The 16,886-nt window shown below is 35.7% G+C and overlaps 2 protein-coding genes across 12 annotated transcripts in view; one reads left to right on the top strand and one right to left on the bottom strand.

Annotated features, from left to right (window-relative positions):
- Positions 1-6,277, bottom strand: part of LOC139970032 (uncharacterized) — a 445,342-nt gene extending 439,065 nt beyond the window's left edge. For 3 of the 5 annotated variants that reach the window (XM_071975597.1, XM_071975596.1, XM_071975598.1), the window contains exons 1-4: positions 5,959-6,277; positions 5,590-5,646; positions 2,692-2,808; positions 962-2,454 (exon numbers count right to left, since the gene is read on the bottom strand). In XM_071975597.1, the coding sequence (XP_071831698.1) occupies positions 962-2,454; positions 2,692-2,808; positions 5,590-5,646; positions 5,959-5,989 (1,698 nt within the window). In that variant the 5' untranslated portion in view covers positions 5,990-6,277. The remainder of the gene's footprint in view (positions 1-961; positions 2,455-2,691; positions 2,809-5,589; positions 5,647-5,958) is intronic. The other 2 variants (XR_011793893.1, XM_071975595.1) reach the window with 2 other exon arrangements.
- The window catches only part of LOC139970080 (uncharacterized), a 496,120-nt gene that overhangs the window by 198,740 nt on the left and 280,494 nt on the right, over positions 1-16,886 (top strand). The window lies entirely within an intron of this gene.

Raw genomic sequence — 16,886 nt, 5'->3', positions numbered from 1 at the left:
AATTACGGGGGTGCGTCAATTATGAAGCCTTGACTACACTAAACTGTTTGCGTATATTCATTCAACACTCGTGAAGTTGATTTTAGTGTAGGCCTACCCATTCCACGAAACGATTTCCGATTGCAGTAGAACGGCTCACAAATCTTTAATAACGTAAACACGAACCCAATAGAATGTAGCGTATGTATAATAAGTAAGGTCAACATGTGATTCAAGCATTAAAAGTAAAGTTAGGGCTTTGATGGACCGTAACTAGACTTAATAAAGTGTCAGTGTGTAACTCAGTGCATGTCTTCGAACTTCAAAGCGATACACATTATTGATGCTGACGTCACAAGCAATCTGATTGGCGGAAAACTCCGTAATTGCAAACCTGTTTGGGAAAAAAAAATCGCCCCCGGGATGTGCGCCCAATGTGGGTTCCATGACCATACACTACAGCCCCTGTAAGGGTTGTTAACTTGTTACTACATTAGTATGGTTCGATGACAATGCACTCCAACATATATGGCTTGTTGTTCCAGGTTCAATTCAATAATTCGAAGCATTTAACATTTATTTAAAGTCTTGGAAGACTAGCGATTCATTTTTAACGGAAGAATCTGAAATTCCAAACATTAACACTGAATATGTTTATGTTGTCAAAGTATATGTTCAATATTCTCAATACTATATCAGTTCGATTAGAGTTCTAGCGCAATTTGGCACATGCAAAGATTATGCTGATTGAATTAAATATATGACATCCTTTGCAATTATCCTCAATACACCACTGTTTATTAATTAGCTAGGAAAAGCATGCTTCTTCTTTAAACCTAAATGTTTATGATTTAAAGTGGCTTGAATAATATAGTTGTCAATGACAGTCCATGGAAAAAAAAAATTAAAAAAAGTAAACAGTTCCTAAATTAGGTGTAGGTGAAACATGTAAAAGGCTGTTTTTTTTTATTAGCTAACTTACATTATTTTTAGATGCAATCTCCAGCAACTGTGTCGTCGATCTTTGGAGAAGAGCGCTGTCGTCTATGTTTATATTAACGACACTCGAGCAGAGCTCTTTCACCGAATCCATAATGTCGTTGACGTCACCAGTTTGTTCCAGGATACAGAGGATGGCAAACTTATCTCCGCCTGGTAATCTCTTCAAATGGTTGATGAGTTTCTTTCCAGCATTGGGGTCCAGACCACAGGCAAATCTAAACAGGTAATGAAGATCAAATGGATCTAAGAACCTGAGCCTATCAGAGAGATTGTGTGCGTTCTTTACAAGAGTGGCAAGATGGTGGGCTGCATACCATTCACAGAATAGTTTATGATAAAAACGGACCATCGTTGTAAACAACACATTGTCTCCAGAAGAATCATCGCTCACTTCATCTTCTTCGACCAAAATGCCAATTGAAATATACTGGTCATATAATTCTTGCCCGACTCTTTGACGAAATCTAGTCTTAATCCATGACAATTGTTGGTTTTCCTTGTTTAATCCTTCGAAAGCTATTTTGTCTAGCTCATGGTGTTCCATTTCATGAAGATAGAACTCGTTGCTTCTATTGTCTTCATATTTCTGTTTCAGATGGTCGTAAAAACATATAATCATGTGTTTGAAGAATTCTGTGACAGACTTGAACTTCATGAAGTCTCTCTGATCATGAGCCATGTGGGCAAACATCACGAATATGAGAGGCACCTGGCAAAGATCAGCAAGGATGGAGTTTTCATTGAGCCGTTGTTTTATTTCTTCCACTGCCTCATCGTTGTTACTTACTACAGCCTTGCGAATGTACTCGTCCCTAGCTTTGTCATCGAATCCTGTTAGTTTGGCCCTCTTGGTTTCTTTTCTAAGACATTCTGGAAGATATCTTGTCGTTAAGCTGACATCAAAGTCTGCAAACAGTTCTATCATGATGATCTTGTGTACATCGTCATTATCATTGCTGTCCCTGCCAGGATACTCATCATATCCATCCAAAATAATGTGGACGGAAGAGCAACTGTGAATTATCTTTTCAATCTCATCTTTGCTAACACGGGGTTCGTGGAAGAGAAGAAATGACTTAATCGCCCTGAAGAGAGACTTTACGCTTCCAAGTTGTCTTAACCGAAGAAGAATTAGTATTTCTACATTGTTCATCGGGGAATCCGATACGTCATTGCACCAATCGTAGGCCAGCTGAAGGGTTAACGTCGACTTACCATACCCGGGCTCTCCTTGTATAATGCGTCTCTTGGATTTAAACCGAAAGTCATAAATACTTTTGTAAGATTCCAAACGTTCCCATGATCCTCCGGTGCCTCGCGTCAGCTCTGGTGCCAGACAAACTTCAATGCCCCCTTCTACAAAGACCTTGTCCACACAATAAAGTCTATCTTTTATATATGGTAGGGGTTGAATTGCATCATATTGGCCTTTATATGTCCTTTTGAGACCTGCTATCAGAAATATTTTCTTCTCTAAACAGAAAACAGAAACAATATGTGTAACTGTTACCATGTATTAATAAATGTGACGAACAATATATTAGTGACACACATGGAAACACGTACATCTCAATTGTTTATTCGTTACTGATAATACAGTTTTGTTACTGTTCTATGTGTTATTAAGACGACAGAGTGGGAGGAGGTTACATGTTTTACCAAAAGAAAATAAAGATACGCAAATGGCAAATCAGAGTTAAAGGCAACTACCTTGAAGATCAGGATTCAGCTCCATTGTCACGTGATTTACTTCAGACAGTCTACGAAGCGTTAAGGAGTCGTGTGAGTACAGCCCCTGCCCATCGTTTCCGAGAATCTGTTTTTCTTCTTTAAAAATGTGAGAAAAATAGGGAATCTAAATAATTACATCGTCCCGTTAACCGTCAAGATATATACTGCATTGTTTTGATGTTGCATATGGTTTGGTTCAATATGTTGTTAAAGAAAATGTGTTGGGAAAGAATATTCTATTCCTAGGAGGTGCAATGATTAGTACATAACAAAGTGAAACCAAGACAATTTTCAGACCAACACCCCTATGATGCCTAACTCTATGCTACGTGTTACAATCATTAAAATACTTAAGCGCAAATAATGTAATATTCTAAAAAAATAGTAATATCCACCCACCGGAATATCTCTTACAAGATAGTTAAAGAAGTTAACAAGGGTTAATCTTATGTTGAATTACCATTTCGTTGAACCTAAAGAGAAAAGTAAATCAACTGAAACTGACTTACGATTTGCCCTTCATGTCTTCATATAATCATATATTGTGTTGTTACGAGTCCATAAGTAGGTTTGTCCACCTGTCAATTGAATAGGAAAATTCATGTAAATAGCCTTGCCTGTGTTAAGCAATGAACTCAATCACATCATAAAATTCCTTTGATTGTGTGCCGATTATAAAGAAGTTGAAATTCCATGGTCAGTACACTTGCGACTGACATATGCGAACATGTGTATCACGATGCCTACTATCATCGTTACGGTGAAAATGTGAAAAATAATTTAGTATACAGCAACAAGCCCGATACCACATGTACGCATAAAGTACAACGTATGATTTTCCTAAGCGGATGTCATTTAAAACAGACATGGGCTTTCAGAATATCCGTATGACAAAGGGGTCGTCTGAGTACAGCTCTTGCCCATTGAATCTGTCTTTTTTTAATATGAGGAAAATAGTGAATCTAAATAATGACATCATTCCGTTAACCTTCAAATGCTGCATTGTGTTGTAGTTGCTGTTAATTTTCAGATCAAGGTTCAAGAACACTTTGTATTGATGTGCAAGTCAGTTCGTTTTACAGAGCAACGTCTTAAAACTGTACATAGCCTATGTTATTAATGCCGTGTTTAGTATATCAGTACATAGCCTGTGTTATTAATGCCGTGTTTAGTATATAAGTACATAGCCTGTGTCATTTATGCCGTGTTTAGTTTATCAGTAAATAATCTGTGTTATTAAAAACGTGTTTAATATATCAGTACATAGCATGTGTTATTAATGACGTGTTTAGTATATGAGTAGGCTACATAGCCTGTGTTATTAATGCCGAGTTTAGTTTATCAGTACATAACCTGTGTTATTAATAACGTGTTTAGTATATCAGTACATATCCTGTGTTATTAATGCCGCGTTTACTATATCAGTACATAGCCTGTGTTATTAATGATGTGTTTAGTATAACAGTTCATAGCCTGTGTTATTAATAACGTGTTTAGGATATGAGTACATAGCCTGTGTTATCAATGCCGTGTTTAGTTTATCAGTTCATAACCTGTGTTATTATTAACGTGTTTAGTATATCAGTACATAGCATGTGTAATTAATGACGTGTTTAGTATATCAGTTAATATCCTGTGTTATTAATGAAGTGTTTAGTATATCAGTACATAGACTGTGTTATTAATGATGTGTTTAGTATATCAGTACATAGCCTATGTTATTAATGACGGGTTTATCTGAATATGTCTTGACAAGAAATCATCAGATTTGATTACGAAAATGAAAACAACGTACTACCAATGTTTATTAACAAATATGAAAGTACTGAAAGAAATTATATACAATTTGACAAAAGAGAGTGTAGATATTGTCATGTTGCCGGGTTCTCATATTTATTCAGGACACACGGAAGACGTAGAATGGCAGCACCAGAAGAGACAACAGATAGACAGGGTTCTCTGTGCTTGTAGTTTACTAATTAATTTTCGCCGCTTCTCGAAAACGATTGAACAAATCTAAGTGCATAGGTCGACCTATTCGACAAAACTAACAAAACATTTTCAATTTAGTATTTAATGTGTATAATATAGCAATATAAAGCGCGCACGTGACGAAGTGTAATCGTTGAGGATGAAGTTAAGTTTATGACTTATTCCATCAGTAATCTTTATTTTCTGAAATTAGAGAGATTTAAGATGACCCACTGTTATCAGTACACAAACTTGTGTATAATATCAGCCTACCAGGTTAAAATTGTTAACCTAAGTTAAACTGCTGCTTTAAGCGGCACGACTGAGACTCGGACAGAGGAAAAGAATAGTAACGGTTCCTTAATAATTTCAGTAAAATAACATGTACAATGCATCGTTCTGGTCACCCTGATAAAACAAAAATATCAGTCACGTGATTGCTATCATACAAAACAAAAAATATTACAAATCAGTTCAATTCTTGAACTTAATCTGTTTATTGTATTGTTTTAATACTATTCCTAATTATCAGGAAGTTTGTAAAGTTGAAGAATACTGTAACGTTTTACTGTGGTTTTACTGACAATAACCACATTCCACCGGGTAAGGTTTTTTTTAAACTTATACCATGTTCCATGAACTTCCCACATGATTTATCTTAGTAAAACTGATTCAATGGTCCATATTCTTCCCACATGATTTACTCCATGTTCCGTACGGATAGAAAGTAAGACAAATGCATCCATCTCATGCATATAATTGCAAGCTGAAAATAAGCCCATACCTTGAGGAATCTATTAATGATTTCCATCCCGGTGCATTCAATTATGTTGGACCTAAGCCTAAAGGCGCAAGGCCTGCTATGAAAGTATTATAATTACAAATGTCTGTTTCGAAATGACTCACTGTTAGTATATTTATGATCTGGTCTGACAGCAATAAAGTGGAAGGATAGCACATGTTCTGGTTGGAAGAGATATGCTGTAACAGCATGAATGAACTTTTAAATAACCAGGATTTACATCATAATAGTTTGACTAACACGAGCTTTAGATTATTCCCTTCAAATTAATGAAATATTTAAACCAACCTTGAAATATGATCATATACAGACATGAATTATAATTCTTATGAATTGAAAATGCTTTAAAGACGCCATGTTTATATAGTAAGCTGATGTCATACATTTAACATAGCCTGTGTTATTAATGACGTGTTTAGTATATCAGTACATATATAGCTTTACACCATTACTGTCTGCTGTACGTGACTTACCAGTACGATCATCACTTTGTAGGTTTATCATCCAGAGTATAATTTAAGTCTAGAATCCTTTAATCCTTAAAATAACAGATGAAAATCACGAAAGAAGAACATACGGAAACAGGAATGAAGAACATTCAATTGACAAGATGGCGTCGTGTATGTCATGTGACGTTCTAACATACGATCCTGGACGCTAAATAGATATCGGTAGGAATCAGTCTATAGTTGTAACTGGTTTCAAAGTTCATGTTTTATAGTTTACACAATCAAAGACTTTATTTGATGATACAATTCATATCTGATATTTATGCCTTGTTGTGTTTATTCTGTCATATCAGACGTTCAAAGGTTCCTGCTGTACGTATATGCATTGCTCTCAGTTAAGTCTATTAATACGAAACCATTGTAAGTTTCCGATGTACTTTGTCCTATGTGCTTAATATGCCTGTAAAGCACGTAAACTGTGTGAATGAAACTACAACTCTGAATATATCTTGAAAAGAAACTATAGATTCGTTTATGAAAAAAAAAACGTTAAACCGCTGTTCATTAAACTAATATGGACAAAGTAAAGAAATTATAAACAATTTGACAAAATAGTGTGTAGTGTAAGGAGCTAGAGCGAGATTCTAACAAGTAACATTAGGATTGCAAGGGTCCGTGTTTCGAGTCCCGTTCTAGAACCAAACAATGTTTTTTCTATTCAAATTGATCGTTCCTGTCAGTTCTTTGTTGTTGATAGACTTCAGTAAGACAGGATTTCAATGAACGGAATAACTCAGTTATAGTTAAAGTCATCATCAATGCTCTGTATTTGTATGAAAAGGTTTAGATATTGTCCAATTAATTTCTAAATCGTTTGAGAAAAATGAGAATATCACTTTTCTTTCATTCCAAAAACTTTACAATGCTCCAGTTAGACCATAGTATGGTGCAATAGCGCAGTGGCGTGCAGAGGATATGAAAGCTGTGTTTGTGTGTGTGTGGGGGGGGGGGTGGTGGGAATGAAAACTCCCTACTGATAAGTTAGAAGCAGATGCGGATCACGGACTTTATAGAGTATGGGCACTGTACTATATAGAGTCGGGGACTGTAATTTATAGAGTAGGGGACTGTACTGTATAAAGTAGGGGGACTGTACTTGATATAGTAGGGGGACTGTACTATATAGAGTCGGGGACAGTACTTTATACAGTAAGGGACTGTACTATATAGAGTAAGGGGTCTGTAAGTAGGAGACTGTACTGTATAGAGTAGTGGGACTGTACTTTATAATATAGGGGGACTGTAATTTATACATTATGGGACTGTACTATATAGAGTAGGGGACTGTAATTTATGGAGTAGGGGGCTGAACTTTATAGAGTTGAAGACTTTCCTTTATAGAGTAGTGGGACTGTGCTTTATAATGTAGGGAGACTGTACTTTTTAGAGTCGAGGGACTTTACTTTATACAGTAGGGGACTGTACACTATATTCAGTAAGGGACTATCTAGAGTAGGGGGTCGGTAATTTATAGAGTAGGAGGCTGTGCTTTATAGAGTAGGAGACTGTAATTTATAGAGTAGGGGACTGTACTTTACAAAGTAAGGCACTGTACTTTATAGAGTAGGGGGACTGTAATTTTTAGAGTCGGGGGACTGTAATTTATACATTATGGGACTGTACTATATAGAGTAGGGGACTGTAATTTATTGAGTAGGGGGGCTGAACTTTATATAGTTGAAGACTTTCCTTTATAGAGTAGTGGGACTGTACTTTATAATGTAGGGAGACTGTATTATATATAGTACGGGGACTTTACTTTATAGAGTAGGGGGACTGTAAGGTATAGAGCATCGGGACTGTACTTTATAGTAGTGGGACTGTACTTTATAGAGTAGGGGGACTGTACTGGGTTATAAAATGTTATGAGGTTTGGTTGTGGAGATCCTCCACCCAGGAAAATAGAATGAAAATTTAGACATAAAAATTGTTCATTCTGAGGAATAGTTACACTAGTAAGCAGGTCAATATAAGTAACTCTCAACGCAATGTTTTACTAATTTTTGTTACTTATTTTTGTAAATACTTTAGTAAAGCGAGGGGTGATGATACAACCATAGAAAGGGTTCACATCTCACCCGGTTGATTGCAAAAATCCAAAGACTGAACCATTTCTCTCCGACTGACGATCCGAGATGGGGCCATGGCCCACACGCCCACACACACCCTTTCGCACTCAACTGTAGGAGCGTCGGGAGCCAGGTCGGGCCCCGAGGACAATGCCTGTCCCTCTCTTTACACTGGTCACATATCCCATATTTTTGTATAGCCCCTCCATATTTTCCCGGGCCCTCAATACGATTGCGAGGCCCCCAGACTGTATCCCCCTGATCACCCCCTCTCCTTTTGTCAGGTGTTTCGGTAAGAGTGCTTAGATGCAAAACGGTGCTATCATTACATCACATCAACTCTTATGCATACGACTTTGCTTGCGTGTTCTATAAAACGCAAGCAATTTTCAACACAATTTAGGGGAGGGGAGGGAAAGGAATGGGAGGGGTAGGGGAGGGAAGAAGGCTCGTGTTGCTATTCTTTCAGTTGCTATGGTACTGTAGATATTAACGATGAAACACATTTACAATACACAATAGTTCGTATATAGGCAGGCATATACGCAGGTGATATATCAGTGACATAAATATAAATGTTGTTTACATTAGAAACGACAAGCCGGTACCACATGCAAATTTCTAATATGGTGCATGGAGTGACTGAGAATTCGCTCAAGTACACTAACCGAGGTATACAGACGCTAAGAATGGGCTCAAGTATATAGGATGTGTCAAAGAGGAGACATGTTTGAGGGAAGTAGTTGAATCCAAGTGTACAAAAGTATATATGGAAGACCATAAATCTACTTTTCTTGCCAATGATGTATACTGATTATGGTTATAACCGCCATTATTGTAATGTGTCAGGTAAAGCTTTGGATTTCTCAGTCTTTTATATCTTGTTGTGTACATCGATATAATTATACATTTTCAGTGAATTCGATTGTTAGGTCTTTATTGTATGTTAATTTTATGAGAACCTTAACCTACTCTGCTTGTCTTTGATTGGCTAATCATCCCTGTGTTTAAATTACTTAGCATATCTCATTTAAATAATGATCGTACTGAAGATTATCTAAGTCATACAATGACAACAACCAATATTGCGAATCTTGTTCTGTCATTTACTGTGTCTGCCTGGGTATTGATTCCTATCATAAAAAATGCTCCTTTTTTTATAAAATAAGAACGTTTTTCAATTTTTGTAATATAAAAGTTCCCTTCAAGTATTAAAGGTGCCATTTTGTTGAAAAATTTATGAAAATATGTTATTAAAAAGTGCTCCTTTGTTGTAAACGCTAATTACTGAAATTTTGATACGTACTTCACAGAGAAGAGTTTCTCACCAAGATGTTGGCGGTATTCCCCCTTAAATTAAATGTCACATACGCCATGGCCTGTCATCCACTCCTTCCGTATTATAATCTTGGACATAATCTTAGCGATATTTTGATACATGTCCCACTGTCTTCGATGTTCACCAACCTCCCCCTCCACCTTCTCGATTAAACCATCTGACACTGTATAAGGAGACAATGAACAGGAATAGGTCACGTGGGACCCAAATAAACATACCACAATAGGCAAATTATGTTCGTTCGTTTTATTAGAAAATATGAAAACTGAGGTCAATTCCGTTATCATTCCATGTATCCATGCACGTGTACTCAATGGCTAATTCATATTCTCTCATAATCAGGGTTGTCACCACGCCGGGCGGCGCCGGGCGGTGCTACCCAGCTCTCAAAATTTCCGCCCGGTACTCAAGGTCAATTTCAGCCTTACCGCCCGGCACAAATTAGCCTACAGTACCGCCAATAAGTAACTTGGTAAAGATTAGCGCGATTCAGTGCAAAACGCAGCTTAACTGTAATTAACCCCGCGGATCACCCGGCTCTAAAAATGGTCTGGTGACAACCCTGCTCATAATTATCGATTATTTATGATATTCATTCCTCATCAAAAAAAAAGTTTATTAGCCTTTATATTTGTTTTAGTTCTTAACCCGTTTCGTCCTCGAAAATGTTTGTGGTAGGGGAAACTCCCCTGCCTCCACCCCATGTTTCCCACCCTTCTGGCTACTCCACTGTCTGTAGAGAGTTTAAAGCACGAAAACACCTGTTAGAGGAAGCAATTAAATTACTCCGAAATGTATTCTATGCCCTGCTGGGAATCCTGGGTCTTGAACTGGGTCATTTTCACTTTTCAGATTTTGAATTTTCTCTGATATTCATGTCTTATCGAAAACATTATTTTTCCGGAGTGCAGGAGCGTATCATGTTGAGTAATTATTTGTATAATTGTTTGTATAATGCTTAGATTTTCCATGGGTACAAGGGGTGACCCGTGTGTACGCCCATGTCTGATTGGGTGTATCATGTCACAGATAATCCGATACAGTGGATAATTCCGATTATCAAGTGGCTTAAAATGGGCTCAGATAGATAATGTATAAAGAGGGAAATGTTTAGAATGGAATAGATTTGTAATTATAAATAGTGGACATGGATGACCATTATTTGAGTTTTATAGCAAATTATAGACAATGACACCTTTATGGTAATAAACCAAAACTTGATATGTGATATATACAGCTATGAAATGTCCAATTCGTCATGTCTTGGTTAGCTTAAACCTAACCTTAACTTGTTTTAAGTGGTTTATATATATTTGTATATAAACCTCCTCTGTAATAATACTCTTTCCATTGATCAATTAGGGGTGATTGTCTGATATTTATTATATAAATGTAAATATTATCAAATACATAATCTACTCTGCTTGTCTCTGATTGGCTATCCTTTCCTGTTGATTATTTAGAGTACTTAGCATGTCTTTGTTGCACATTGACCTTACTGAAGATTATGTACACTGTATAGTGGCAGCAACAAGTATCATTGTGAACTTTTTACTGCCATTTACTTCGACGGCAGCCCTTTGGTACAACCATATAGTAATATTGAACTAATTCAGAGCACTTACATGAAACTTACAGCGATATGTTTGGTGGAGGGAGGGAGGGGGGGGGAGGGGACGTTAGATATTAAGTAATAAAAAAGAAATTAAATGATAATAAATTTCAATTTACAATTTTAATTAAAATTAAATTATAATAATAAAGTTACAACTCACAAAAGTGCCCCTCTTTGTAATATGAAATGCTCTTTTCTAATATAAATGACTCCTTATACTTGTTGTAAGATTTTAAATTATAGATATTAGATTAGGTTTGTTATGGTAAAAGTGATGGTTATTGTTAGAATACATATAAACATTTGAAGGATCAAGTTGCTGAAACATTGTCACATTAAATAGATATGTTGATTATTATTGTCTCGCAAGAAATGATGAACTTGAAGTTCTACACGCCATGTAATGAACTCACAGTATAAAAGTCGTTTGATATTTGATCGAGTCATTTTGATTTCAATGGGGCTCTCCAGCGTCCTATCCGAGGGTGCTGTCTTATAGGTCCTAGTAGAGTCCAGACTGTTGGTCATAATGTGCGTTATCTGTACAGTGTACAAAACTATGCTTTAAAATAATACGATGTCGTTAATGAACAACACTCACAAGCATACGAACACGCAGGGTGAATTTGTATGACGACGCAGAGGTGTAGAAAAGAAAGTGAATGATTTTGATCATTGTCTTCTCCTGTATATCTAACACCATTTGCAACTAAGCACCCGTAATGAGGTAGAAGTTTCAAATGAGTAACTCCTCTTCGTAAGGCCCCTTTCCAATGCCGACACATTCACTAAGATAATTAATAGAAAACCAACCAACCCCCTCCCCCCACCAAAAAAAAAAAGAAAAAAAAAAAAAGGAAATCCAGGGCCATATACCGTGTTAACAGATCACTTCGAGCCTCGTTGCTGTGTATGCGCGAGCTGACTATCTGGAATCTGAAATAAAATAATACATGATCTGTTCTCTCCTAAAGCTGGTTCGTTTATATATAACACTATCAGATTATTTTTACCAATAAGGGCAGTTTTAAAGCTAGTTAGTGCATATATGACACTATCAGATTATATTTAACAACAACAGCAGTTTTAATGTTCGTAACCGCACTCATTAGTTTATTCTCGGCGGAAGAAAAATTCAACAACAACAACAGCAACAAAAAGCAAAGATATAAGAAGCCACGGAAGTATTTCCGAAAGAACTTCCGCGAAGAGACTGACCTAGGGAAATTGTCTAGCGCCCTCTAAAATAAAGATTTACCGCAGATCTAGAAACTTGAAACATTTTAGAGTAGTCGCAACGTACTTCCAACTCTAAATTCTTATTTTATGTATCATATTCTTCTTGTTATTCCACTTCTATTCGTCCAGATTGTGCTCATGCTGTTTTACACTATTCACCATGTCGTTGACACACATTTGTGTGTAAATTTGTTTAAGTTTCATTTAGACGTAGTTTACAAACTACACATTGTGATATATCTTCAATTGTGTCGTTTAGTAAACAATGTAGAGGGAAATAGTACATATTATAAGAGGATGGGTGTAAGGGATAACCACTTGAATACGGATATCGATATTAGCCCAATATATTTGTAGTGAACACACACACTATATTTGTTTTACACATGTAAGTTATTTCTAGTACTGCAAATACGTTGCTTCTACGCAGAAAGATATCGAGCGTAGAAGCTCTATAAGAAATCTTTGGTAATAATGTATGAGTGACGTTGATCGTGTCAATATGTTACAATAAATCACTGTTTGAAATACATAGGGTAGTAATATGATATATTGATGAGTAACAATGACTCATGATGTACATTTTACAATGGGACTATAGTACTGAATATTTACATCATATTAAAAATAAGATTACAATTGATCAAGCTAACCACACTTTTAGATTTGTAAAGCAGATCAGTCCAGTTCCAGCCGCCAAAACTACTTGCTCTTTCTCTTTTAATCTGAACAGGATTTTAATGAACGGAAGCATGTCAATAGTTTAAATTCAATAAATGCTTTCAAAAGTACTCAAAGCCTGTCAAGACAGTAATAATGGATAAATAGACAATATAATGTGTAAAATAGGGGAATGATATTAGGGTAGCAGAGTAATGCATAATAGATATGAGTGGCCATTATTCGACTACTCTATAGCATGTTTAGAGACGAATAATGATCGCATATACGGTACTTTCAAGTGTAATGTGTAAAGGATAGCTTCGAAGTATTGACATTTGTCTTGCATCGTCTGCTGTCAATCGACCTGCGGGTGAATTCGGGATTGAGAAAAGGCTCCCCAGAAAAGTAACATTTTAGACGTGAAATGTGATATTCTGAGGCATAGTTATTTGACATAAATGAGGTCTATAAGTTGGTCTACACGGAAGGTGTTGCAAATAACTACGTGTACATCCCCTCCCCCACCCCCCCGTCCAGTTTGCGGATCCGTGTCTTGTACCAGGTACCAATTTACGTTTTTTCCATAAAATAAACGTACCGAGGGTGACTTGTTTGATCATTGTCACAGGTAAATATTATCAGCGACTATATCAAATCTGCTTGTCGCTGATTGGCTAATCTTTTTTTCAGCTGACTACTTAATAACCTAGTCACCTTATCTTCTCCTCTTATTGTAAGCAATAAAGATATATTTACACAATGTCAACAACAAGTTTTGTGAACTTTGTGCTGACATTTACTTACTAACAACACTCGCCAGGGTATTGGACCAGACTTAAAGTCTGTTTATGACCCTTATAGGGAGGGTGGTTTTATTGACAAATTGATAACGTAAGATTAATATTTATTCAATATTTACATAATCATCATAAGCCCCATGTCATAGTATACCAAATTGAGGGCGCTTTGTAAACATAGTTTATGGTTCATGATAGTATTTGTCGGATGGTGGAATTTTACTAGAAGAGAGAAAACATAATAGGATTACTTCTAGTAAATGGAGGGATAATGTTTTGTGAAACAATCTATTACTCTATATTATTTGCTAAACTTAGTCTGGATCTTGAAATAAGTACGTCGAAATAATAGAAATGACTATTTTCCGTGAGAAGAAAAACATTCATGATGTAATAATACGTACAGAAACATAATATAATGTGATGACATACTCACATGGATGAAGTTACCAGTTTCTTACTTCCATTAAATCTTTTATATGATTTAAGAAGTCTTCCATCTACCATTTTCAAACTAATCATAACAATGTTGCGAAAATCGTCGTTTTGCGTATAATGAACTATATATTGACTATATACAATAATACCAAGTCTGATTCATTATGCTCCAGTGTAATCCACAATAAAGCACAAAACAATTATATTTAACGTTGATTACTATAAAAATAAATAACGTGGATATCCAAGAAAGTAACACTTTAGCTATTACAAATGTGCGTTCGATGCTCTCCTCGTCGCGACCTCTTTATCATTAGTGCGATTAAATTATTCTTATTCACTTCCTGAAAACTTTTCCATCTGTATTTTGAGTTTGTTGTATCGTTTCATTTATTCATACTCACACACTATGAGACCTACTAATGGTTACAATTAACAACCAGTTGGTTGCTCCCAAATAGCGAAGCGTTTAGTCCAGTACAGATAAGTCTGTGTCCCACACAGTTAAAAGTAATGCATTATTGTGCGAACTCTTTCACTTGTATTTATTTTAGTAGATTGCAGTATCATATATATTCGTTTATTTAGGTACGTTGTTGTACTTGTAAAGGTCAGTTGCACAATACATATTAACGGATGGTGAAACATTCAACGCAGAATGCAGCATTTAGGCAAAGTTGTTACTGATAACTTGTATTTAGCAATTTCTGTTTAAAGCTCCGTAAGTTCAAAATAAACATTGAAATATAGATACTATAAATTATGTTTTCCTTTCTTCTTTCAATAACAATTTTTAATGAATAATGTGAAATAAAACATACATATTATAAGTGCATCCCTTGTGATACCGCAGTCAAGTGTCTCACTGTACGCTAACATTACATTAGTTTCTGTAAATAATGAGGTGGTCAGACATTCTCGACACTTGAGCCTATCATTTAAACTAGAAACGAACACATCACATAAGAATGTTTAAGCAGGATCGGTAGGGACGGGGAAGGACTTATTATAATGTTTATTAAAAAAAAAAACATTTCACCTCGAATCCGTTGAGTTTGCTACTAAATACCAGCGGACTAGGTTTATAGTCCTACGTAATACCGATAGTGTTAATGAGATCACGAATAGAAATATCATCATGAGGTTTTTTATCCACAGATTAAGTATTTAGGAACTTCTTAGTTGCAAAGCGTTGGCTGTAAAAAATACCCGAGGAAATAGCTTTATCTTTAGTTTTAAAAGTATCGTTAAACCTTACTTACAACTAATATAGGTCTGTTGGAGAAAAACATGTACCAGTTCACAATTAATACTACGCTATTTGGGGCGGAGAATAAAAAAGTTCATAAAGTACCAATTTCTTTCAAGTATAATAATGTCATGTTTAAAAAGGAAATTAAATAAATAAAACTTAACAGGAATTAATCATTATAATTTCTGTCATCTTCAAACTGGAAATAAACGTTCGACAATTACCACTGTCAAGTAAATTCAGTGGTAAAAAGCCTGTATATGCCTATATAATGGATTATGGGAACTTATTAGATACGCTAGATCTGTATGCTCTGTTTATAGATAACGCTGATGGAACACTGATTTAATTCGGGCTTGGGTGGTGATTGATCATCGGAGGATGTTCATCATGTTTAACCCTAAAAATATTTAGGCCGTTACTTGTTAAGCCGGCATTTAAATTTAAATATTCATCAAAATTAATTATAATAAAGGTCATTAAAAGTTGCTTCTTTTTAAAAACAAATCATTGGCTAGTTATAGTTAACTATTCTGAATACTATTTCTGGATGTTGATGTGACAATAACCTAGGTGAGTGAGAAGTGAACTGTTGCTAGTGTTTAAACTAATACCGTTTATTCCAGATTTAAAATATTAACACAGATTTCCATTGGAATGTGTACTTACATGAGATGACGAGTGATAAACGTGACAATACTTTGACATCCAATATCTGTTATCTCCAAAAACTTTTTGGAGGTCAGGGAGGTATAAAACCAAAGCAGTCCTCTCGAAAAATTAAATCCTACTTCATTAGTAATCATTTTCTCAGCCCTCGAAAAGATGTATATGTCTCTGAACACTATTGATCCCGAGTTCATAGTACATCACTTTGGATTACGAAATTCTTGCGAAATATTCACAAGGTAAAATCCTGGGATATTGATCCAACGAGAATAATTTGCACAAAAAGGTCAATGGATGAGAGCACGATGAGAAGGTTGCAGTGTCTTTTAAACGATGCCTTTGAAGAAAATATTATTTAACTAAATGGTTACACTATCACCAGCAGTCTCCGTACGTTCAATTGCTTATGTTCGATTTTATGCACGAGCAACGAGCCTATTCAAGCTATCTTGATACAATACTGTATGACTAACAGAGCATATGGACCTGGAATGTTTCACAAAGCTAAAACCACCTGCGGTTTTCATCTCATTCAGAATCGAATTTTACTCGTATTGTTATGCTAATCTTACCGGATGTTTACTCGCATGTCGAAAGTATTCCTGAAACACGTGTATGACAAAGAAAAAACTCACTCATTATATATTCAAGTTTTAATCTGTCGGAAAAAATGGATTATTGCTCGATGCCAGTCTTGTTTTGAACCAGTACTCCAGGTTATAAAACTGGATTATCGGTTTCAAATCAGACCGATAATCTGCTTAATGATCGGAGTTAATTTTTTTTTTTTTTTAAATCAAGGTTTTTAGAC

The sequence above is a fragment of the Apostichopus japonicus genome, chromosome 7 (genome assembly GCF_037975245.1).
Source record: "Apostichopus japonicus isolate 1M-3 chromosome 7, ASM3797524v1, whole genome shotgun sequence".
NCBI classification, from domain to species: Eukaryota; Metazoa; Echinodermata; class Holothuroidea; order Aspidochirotida; family Stichopodidae; genus Apostichopus; species Apostichopus japonicus.
The sequence above is the reverse complement of the archived record's forward strand: the minus strand, read 5'-3'. Positions and strand labels throughout refer to the sequence as shown.